Source organism: Chelonoidis abingdonii, chromosome 3 (assembly GCF_003597395.2).
Source record: "Chelonoidis abingdonii isolate Lonesome George chromosome 3, CheloAbing_2.0, whole genome shotgun sequence".
NCBI classification, from domain to species: domain Eukaryota; kingdom Metazoa; phylum Chordata; order Testudines; family Testudinidae; genus Chelonoidis; species Chelonoidis abingdonii.
In genome coordinates, this window is record NC_133771.1 from 105,479,412 (window position 1) to 105,488,915 (window position 9,504).

Sequence of the window (9,504 nt, forward strand, 5' to 3'; positions counted from 1 at the left end):
TGACTTGCCCAGGGTCACACAATAGGCAGTGGCAAAGCTGCAAATAGCACTCACGTGTCCTGAGTCCCCAGGTAATGCTTTATCTGTTAGACCTTGCTGCCTCCCCTGAAGATCATTGTTATTATTACTGCATGGTATTTTACAGAAGTGTACCAAAGAGACCCCTGTTCAAGCCAGCCTCCAGTTTAAACAAGCAAAATACAGAAAACCAGAGTGGGAAAGATGGAATATACAAAGAAGGAGAATTAATAGTTGTGTTTAGTGTGCTTCTTATGAGTTCCTATGACTATGCTGTTCTGTAGGATTGAACTTCTCTCTCTCTTTTTTCTAACCAAAAAAAGTTTATCTTGTGCTGTGAGCTGTATTAAAGTATTGAAATGAGGCATGAAAGCAGAGGTGAATGTTATTAGAGATCATCAAAAATGTTCAGTTAAAGTTTTTATGATGAAAAATGGCTTTTTTGACTACATGAAAATTTTCATGAAAATGTTTATATTTGAAATTTTATTGGAACAAAAATTTTCATTTTGATTTAAAAACATTATTGTTTTGGGTTGTTGGTGGTGGGTTTTCTGGGTTTTTTTTGGTTCTTTCCCCTTCTTTCTGTCCCTCTCTCTATCTGCTCCAGTCAAATAAAGGGGAAAAAGCAAAACAAGTGAGAAAGAAAAAAAAACAACCAGAAATATGAAAACCATTTTAAAATGAAATTGAAACAAACCAAAATTTTAAATTGAATCAAAATGAAACAAAAGTATTCCAATGCAATAAAAATGGTTAATTTCTTTCAAAATGATGCGAGACAAGAGAGAAAGAATTTAGGTTGGTTAGGCGATTACAGGGGGTGGAGTCAAGGGGACTAGCTGAGAGGTTCAGGATAGTGGGACCATGGGCGACCTCCACACCAGACAAAAGAGAGAAGGAGAAGGAAGCCACAGAGGTGGGAAGGGACTGGGAGGTGATGAAGATGGACATATCACACACTTGCAAGATCCTGAGCAGAGAGGGAGAAGGGAGCAGGTGCAGTCACTGCCTTTCACTGTGAGTCACTGTGTGGCCATGTCTACACTACGGGATAATATCGAATTAGCTAAAATCGGTTTTATAAAACTGATATTACAAAATCGATTGTGCGCGTTCACACTAGACACATTAATTCGATGGTGTGCGTCCATGGTCCAAGGCTAGCGTCGATTTCTGGAGCAGTGCATTGTGGGTAGCTGTTCCGTAGCTATCTCATAGTTCCCTCAGTCTCCCCCGCCCCTTGGAATTCCGGGTTGAGAGCCCAGTGCCTGATGGGGCAAAAATCATTGTCAAAGCAGCAATAACAACGGGACATTGGTTTGGCGAGGTCTGAGCAAGTAAGTAATGTTCGCCCAGCGCCCTTTTAACGGCCAAATGCACATTTCTACACCACCATCCCTGCCTTGCTCAGCCCTGTAGTTAAACAGCTCCTGACCACTGTCCAAGCGCCTGTGTATGGTTCATGACCATGGCATCAAGGGGTGGTGGGTCACCCAGGATAACGACAGGCATCTCAACATCCCAACTGTTATTTTCTGGTCTGGGAAAGTAATTCCCTTTCTGCAGCCATTTAAACAGGTAGTGCTTCTGAAGACGCGGAGCGTCATGAACCCTTCCTGCCATCCCACGTGGATGTTGGTGAAACGTCCCTTGTGATCCACAGTGCTGCAGCATCCATTGAAAAGTACCCCTTTGGTTTACGTACGGCTGCCCTGGTGCTCCGGGGCCAAGATTAGGATATGGGTTCCATCTATGGCCCCCCCCACAGTTAGGGATCCCATTGCAGCAAAGCCATCCACTATCTCTGCTGTTTCCCAGAGTCACTACCTTCGTAGCAGCAGCGTTAATGATTGCTTTGCTACTTGCATCACAGCAGCCCCACGGTAATTTCCCACTCCAAATTGATTCCCGACTGACCGGTAGCTGTTCTGGAGTTGCAAGCTTCCAGAGGGCTTATTGCCACTCGTTCTCTCCACTGTGAGGCTGCTCTCATCTTAGTATTATGCGTTTCAGGGCAGGGGAAGCAAGTCACAAAGTTCAAAGAAATGCTCTTACGCATGCGAAAGTTTTGCAGCCACTGGGAATCGTCCCACACCTGCAAAACTATGCGGTCCCACCAGTCTGTGCTTGTTTTCCTGCGCTCCAAATCTGCGTTCAATGGGTAGAAGCTGCCCCATTACCAGCAGTAGCTCCAAAACGCAGGGCCCGCGGTTAGGCAGATTTCAGTGTCCATCATGCATCGCTCCGTCGTCACGTCTGCCGTAGCTGCCTCCTCCTCTCCTGCCTTTGCAGTTCATGGTTCACCATAAGACAGCACGAGAATGCCGCGTGTTTACAACGTCCACGAGTAGCGTTACTGACCTCAGCAGGCTCCACGCTTGCTGTGCTATGCGTTTGCTCAGTTCACCCAGGAAAAGGCGCGAAATGGTTGTCTGCTGCTTTCACAAAGGGAAAGGGAGGCTTACCCGAAAACCACCGCGTTTGTTATTGCTGCTTGCTGTGTGCTCCACAATCTCTGTGAGAGTAAGGGAGACCTTTATGGCGGGGTGGGAGGCTGAGGCAAATCACCTGGCCGCTGATTACGAGCAGCCAGACACCAGGGCGATTAGAAGAGCACACCAGGAAGCGGTGCGCATCAGAGAAGCCTTGAAAACGAGTTTCAGCACGGGCCAGGGTACGGTGTGACTGCTGTGTTTGTTTCCCCTTGATGAACCCCTCCCCCTTGATTGACTCATTCCTGTAAGCAACCCACCCTTCCCCTTTGATTACAGCTTGCTGAAGAAATAAAGTCAGTATCGTTTAAAAAAAATCATGTATTCTTTATTAAAAGTCATTCCCTGTAAGCAACCCACCCTCCCCTTTGGATGTTTCTTTATTAAAAAGTAAATATAAAAAAGAGGCAGAGAATTATCAAGGTATCCCTGCCTGCTGTGGTTTGGGAGGAGGATAGGAGGGAAGGAAAAGGCCATTAAGCACATTTCAACGTAATGACAGCCTTTTGGTTGGACTGTCCACGGGGGTGGAGTGGGCGGGTGCAGAAAGCCTTCCCCACGCGTTCTTACACGTCTGGGTGAGGGAGATATGGAACATGGGGAGGTTGAGGTGGTTAACATGGGCTGCAGTGGCACTCTGTAACCCCGCTGCTCTTCCTGAAGATCCACCATGCGTCGGAGGATATCAGTTTGATCACGCAGCAGCTCCAGCGTTGCATCACGCCACCGCTGATCTTCCTGCCTACACCTCTGATCTTCCTGCCGCCCACTCTCATCTCGAGCGTCTCTCCTATCCTCCCGTTCACTGGCATCTTTCCTGTACTTTGCTAGCACGTCCTTCCACTCATTCTGATGAGCTCTGTCATTGCGGGTTACTTCCATGATTTCAGAGAACATTTCATCTCGCGTTCTCTTCCTCCTCCGCCTTATCTGAGCTAGCCTTCGGGATGGAGTAGGGAGGCTGGACAAATGTGCAGCTGCATGGGGGAGGGAAAACAGGAGAGAAGTATGTAAAAAGATACATTTTACAGAACAATGCTTGTACTCTTTCACAGTGAATAACACTATCCACCTTACATAGCACATGTGATTTCACTACAAGGTCGCATTTTGCATCGTTTAATATTGAGTGCCTGTGGCTCTGGTGTTGCAGATCTCACAGACGCAGGTCCAGGACCATCACAATTCAGCTTGCATGCGGCCATGGTAAGCTTTACTGTTTCTTCTCAGCTTCATATACACAGTGACCTATGATGCTTTTTCCTGTTACAGGCAGCAGCAGACGCCAACCCCCCCCTTCCCTCTTTGCTTCCTCCCCCCACCGCATGGCTGCTATCATGTAAGATCAGTGCTAATCACCCCCCTTCCTTCCCCCCCCACCCCACCGTGGCTGGTAGCTGGGAAGATTCCTGCTCGCCAAACGCAGAAAAGCTCAGCGCTATCCTTCCTCCCTCCCCCCGCTTTGCTACATGCAAGGAAGGATTTGATTAAGCGGCAGCCCAGTAGGAAAATGGCCATGTCTGCCCCCTTAATTAAATTCCTGAATTTCAACCAGGTTACAATGAATGATATAAGTCTCCTGAGAATAACAGCAGCAAGATGCAGAACGAATGTTTCTTGAATGCCAGCAATCACCAGGAGCTTACGCAGCTGTGCTTTGTCAAGCAATGATACCGAATTACTTGCTACATGCATGGCGTGGAAAAGTGTCCTACAATGGGGACCGATAAGGCTGCCTTGCCCAGAAACTTCTGCAAAGGCTTTTTTGAGTACCTCCAAGAGCGATTCATGGAGATTTCGGCAGCGTGGAGCTCTGATCAGCACAGTGTGACCACGCAGAGCTCATCCTCACAGGTAGCCATGCAGTCTCCTGAGAATCGAAAAGAGCTCCAGCCTGGACCACACAGGAACTACTGGATCTTATTGCTATATGGGAGAGGATTCAGTGCTAACAGAACTGCGTTCAAAGACAAATGAAAAAATATCGAAAAAATTTCCAGGACTATGATGGGAAAAGACACAGCAGGACTCAGTGCAGTGCAGAGAAAGTTAAGGAGCTCAACAGGCATACCAGGAAAACCAAGGAGCAACACGAAGGTCTGGATCAGGGCTCAAAACATGCCGCTTCTACACTGAGCTGCATGCAATTCTAGGGCTGTGCAACCAGTACCCCCACCCGGCCTTGGATTCAGAGGTCCGGTTTGTAATATCAACCATGGCTGAGGATTCTGCGGAGGGAAGATGAGGAGAAGAGGAAGAGAGAAGAGCTTGCTGAGAGCACACAGCCTCTGTTAGCTCCAACAGCCAGGAGCTTTTTGTGACCCAGACAGAATTACCCTCCAGCCCTCCCAAGCCACTAGCCCAAACAGTGAAGCCATGGAAGCACCTCTGGTGAGTGTACCTTTGTAAATATCAACATGTTTAAAACAAGCGATTGATTTGCCATCAGGGCTTCGAGATGCATTCGCAGCAGTAAAGTTACAGGAAAAGTTGTATAACTATGTCTGGGGATGAGTGAAAATCCTCAAAGAACTCTCTGAATCCCTGGAAGAGTTACCGAAACAGGAAATTGAATTCAAAAGTTCACGGGGCTTTTCCTGTTTACCTGGCCAGTGCCTCTGAGTTCTGATTGCTGTCCAGAGCGGTCACACTGGTGCACTGTGGGATACCTCCCGGAGGCCAATAACGTCGAATTCCGTCCACACTAACACTATTCCGAATGAGTAATATCGATATTAGGGTTACTCCTCTCGTTTTCTAGTACAGAAATCGATTTAAAGAGCACTTTAAATTGATTTAAAGAGCAGTGTAGTGGGGACGGGCGCAGCGTTAAATCGATTTAACGCTGTTAAAATCGATTTAACGGCGTAGTGTAGACCAGGCCTGTGACTCAGTGGCTCTGCCTATGCTTTAAAATAAAGATTATGAAATTCATTGTTTTTTCTTCTATCATCTTAATTTCAGAACTTAAAAAAATAGTGAAATGTATGTATTGATCACACTGTATATTTCAGTAAACTACATGGGTGAAACCCTTTTGAAGTCAATGGAAAAATTCCCCATATTTCCCCAGAATTTCACCCCATATTTCCTACTATAGCTCCCAGCTGTACACTTGTATGTACACATGTACACGTTAGACTACAATGTAGAGAGCTCACTTACTGAAGAAACAAAAGGAAAGAATAGAAATTAAGGGGATAAAGTCTGAGACAAGTACTATAAAGAGAAAATTGAATTGCAATGCTGTACTAGGATTACAATAATAAAAGCGAGACATGGTGGGTGAGGTTACATCTTTTATTGGCCCAACTTGTCTGGTGGTGGAAAAGACAAGGTTTGGAATTTCACAGAGTTCTTGAACTCTGTGAGGCTTGAAAGCTTCTCCCTTCCACCAACAGAAGCTGGTCCGGTGAAAGATATTACCTCACCCACCTTGTCTCTTTCGTATCCTGGGACTAACATGGTTACTACACACTGCAAACAATAATAAAAGACAAATACAGTTAGTAGTGGTTAAAATATTTCTTTATCTTTTGTGCACATCTACTCAATTGCTTGTTTGGGCCTGGATCCTGTGTGCTGACTTGTAGAGGTGGAGTCCTGTGCCTGTATGGAACTCTATTGATTTCAGTAGTGTGATGGAGTAGAGTCACCACTGTGGCACCTCCTGCAGGCTGTCCTGGGGATTAGCTCTGTTCGCCAGTGCGCCCTCCTCTGGTGATGTCTTGCTGCCATCACTTCTGCTCCTGGACCCAGGCGTCCTCTTCATGACACAGCCCTCTGACTGTGCTGCACTCTGTGCTTCCCGCCCTCCAGAGGACAGTATTGCAGTTTGCTGTCCAGCCATTTCTCCCAGTGGCTACTGCAGCCAGTTGTCTGGTACTTCCTCAGTGGTGGGGAGAGACCCAGGCCTGCCCACTACCCCAGGTCCTGGCCCAGGAACCCTGTAGATGGCCACCACTTGCTGTGTCTCATCCCATTCCTCAGGAGATTTCCCTGGGCCACTTCCCCATGCCCCTAGCACCCAAGGCCATCCTTACCCATACACAAAGTATGTAGTTGGTAGGACACCAGGAAATTTGGGGCACCAACTTTCCTGGTGCCTCGCACAGCTGCATGCTGCTCCAGCCCCTGCCCCAGGAGAGCTCTTCCCCATGGCTCCCACCCCAGCCCCACCTCTTCCTGCTCCTGCTCTGCCCCAGCTCCACCCCCACTCCCCTGAGGACTGAAGCAGGGCCGGGCTTGCACTCACCAGTGACAGGAAGTGCAGTGACCCAGTTCCAGCCATGCATCTGGTGAGTGCTGGGGAGCAGTTCCTCCCTGCCCCCCAAGCCATCCCCCCCCCCCCACCATGGAGGCCTGCCCGCCCTCACAGGGGGGCTGGGTAGGGCCTCGGAATAGCTAGGGACAGTCCTTCTAGCACCCTCTTTGTCCTGGCCTCAGCCTGCAGATCCTTCCAGCCTGCCAGGAGCTGCCTTGAAGGTCCCTGGGTCTCTGCCTGCAGCACTACTCTGCCCAGGTGGCTTGCTGCCTTCAGCCTGCAAGACAACCAGTCCTCCTCAAGCTCCAGGGAGTGACTGAAGCTGCTCTGCAGCCCTTCTTATATGGGCCAGCCTGGCCCTGATTGGTTGCTCCACACAGCCTCTCTCTAATTGGCTGCCTCCTGCGCAGCCTTCCTAGGGCTCTATTCATCATAAGTAGGGCTTTTGTTTTGGTAAGTCAGGTGATAGCTCTTTGTTACCAAATCCACATCTATAAATCTGTTTAATGTAGAACTTAACATTAAATTTTCACCTTGTGCCAGCTTTGCTTAATCCATTCTTTTGTTGAAGGTGTCGCTCTACTTCATCATTTTCTGGTTGCAAATGTTCATTTAGATTGATAATTGTTTGCAAAGATATATATATTACTGAATTATGAGACATGTACTGACATTTTCTACTGAGAGCTTAGTTAAATGTAATCATTCACTTTGTATTGCCACTCATTGTTGGGAGATAATGAGTGAAAACAATCAGATGATAGCATTCTGCAATAATAATTATGACAGATGAATCTTTAATTTTACACTATAATATTCAACCAAATAATGCCCCCTTTTAACTGAAAATCACCACTGGATTCATTTGTTATAACCAGACACATTTTTGATTTTCAGGAAACAGACGAGCTGTATTGAAATGTGTCTGGAATATTTTATCTAATATGTATCTCACTGCTTTTTGAACCCAGGGGTAGCAAAAAACATATATTAATGGATTACAAGTAGAATTAAAATAGCCACACCATGTTAAGGCATCAAACAACAGTGCAGGAGGAGAGAAATTTAAAAATGGGTCAATTAAAACTGTGATGAAACATGGAAACCAGCATATTAGGAACACCCTCATGACTATACTCAGTGTCTTAGCAGCCTTCCTGTCTTTATTCTTGGAAAGTTGATTTGGCTTTTCATGATTTGCATTTTCAGGTATGCTGCTCATAACATGTGCTTGCTTTTTGGATACTAAAAAAATTTTGACATAAATTCCTAGCATAACACAACAAGGAGTAAAGAAGCCAACTTTGAACAAAACTGTTCCCCATAATTTGTTGAACACAGTATGACACAAACTAGAGCATGCTACTAAAATCTGATAGCCCTCTATTCGAGAAGCATATACTTCTGAGAAAGACACCCTAAAAGCGAAAGCAGCTGGCACTGACCAACAAACTGCTAGCATTCGCTATATCACAGAGATGGTTATTTTGCTAGAATAATGCAGTGGGTAACAGATAGCATAAAAGCCATCAACAGCAATGGAACAAAGATGAAAGATAGAAGTTACACAGAGCATCAGATCAAAACTATAGTGGATTTTGCATAAAGTGATCCCAAAGTACCAGCAGTTCTCCACAGATCTGACCATGCTGTAAGGCATAACAGTGAATCCCAGAAGAAAGTCTGTGACAGCCATGGAGAGGATCAGGAAGTTGGTTGGAGAGTGAAGCTGTTTGAAATAGGAGATTGAAATGATTATGGCTAGATTCCTGAAAATGGTGATGAAGATGGCTCCAGTCATGAACAAATACATTGCACCTTGAATACCTGGTGATCTGAACGTTTCAGGACAAGATCCATTTCCAAATTCACAGCAATCAATCCAGTGCTTGAGATATTAGGAAAAGCCATAATCCTTTATCAGATATTTGCTTATTAAGATAGACTATGTTTTTATGTGCAGTTTTAGTCTTCAGGCATTTCCAATGGACTACAGCTCCTAACATAGAACACAATGTAAAGTTAATTGTAAGTAACCATTAAACATTGTTTAAAGTTGTCAGATAAAATCCTGGTCCCATGGAAGTGAAAGACAAAACTCTTATTTATTTCAGTGGGGCCAGGTTTTCATCCATCATATCTCTGATAGATGCTGAAGTAATTTATGTGGGTTGACACTGGAAATGATGATGAATATCATTTACAAAAATGTTTTTAAATAAAAATGTTAAAAGTACATATTTTTTTCACTTCATTAATTTGACTATTAGTATGACATTTCTTTTCTGCAGTCTGTTACTTAGTTTCCACATTTTAAAAAGCTATTTATTTTCTACAGATGTCAAAATCAGCTCTTTGAACTAATACCAAACATTCAAAAGGGAGGTGGGGAAGCAAAGAATTACAGTTATCGTGGTCAGGGTGTTTTTTGTGCTTGGTCTGGAATTTTCACTTCTACTTAGCTGAGTCTCCATTTTTTTCATTCTCTGGGCCACTTGGTAAAATGAATTCTCCCACATGGACTATTTCTTCTCCCCTTGCCTCCTACTGCATGGAACTGATTGCTGATTTTCCATAAACCACAGTTTGAGAGCTGCTATTTTTAACAAATTGACTACTTCAGAGCAAGCCTGTTCAGTAACGGGAGTTTTGTGCCCAGCTCACACTTCCCTGGAGTCCTTGGAGAAGTCAAGTAATGAGTTGCACTCCACAAACACTGGTCTTACG

At 45.3% G+C, this 9,504-nt stretch overlaps 1 protein-coding gene across 1 annotated transcript; it reads right to left on the reverse strand.

The window, feature by feature from the left end:
- Nucleotides 1–7,645: 7,645 nt before the first annotated feature.
- LOC116824885 (trace amine-associated receptor 2-like) lies at nt 7,646–8,590 on the reverse strand. Its single transcript, XM_032780499.2, is given in 1 exon segment — nt 7,646–8,590. A coding segment is annotated over 1 exon segment (945 nt).
- Nucleotides 8,591–9,504: the final 914 nt, after the last annotated feature.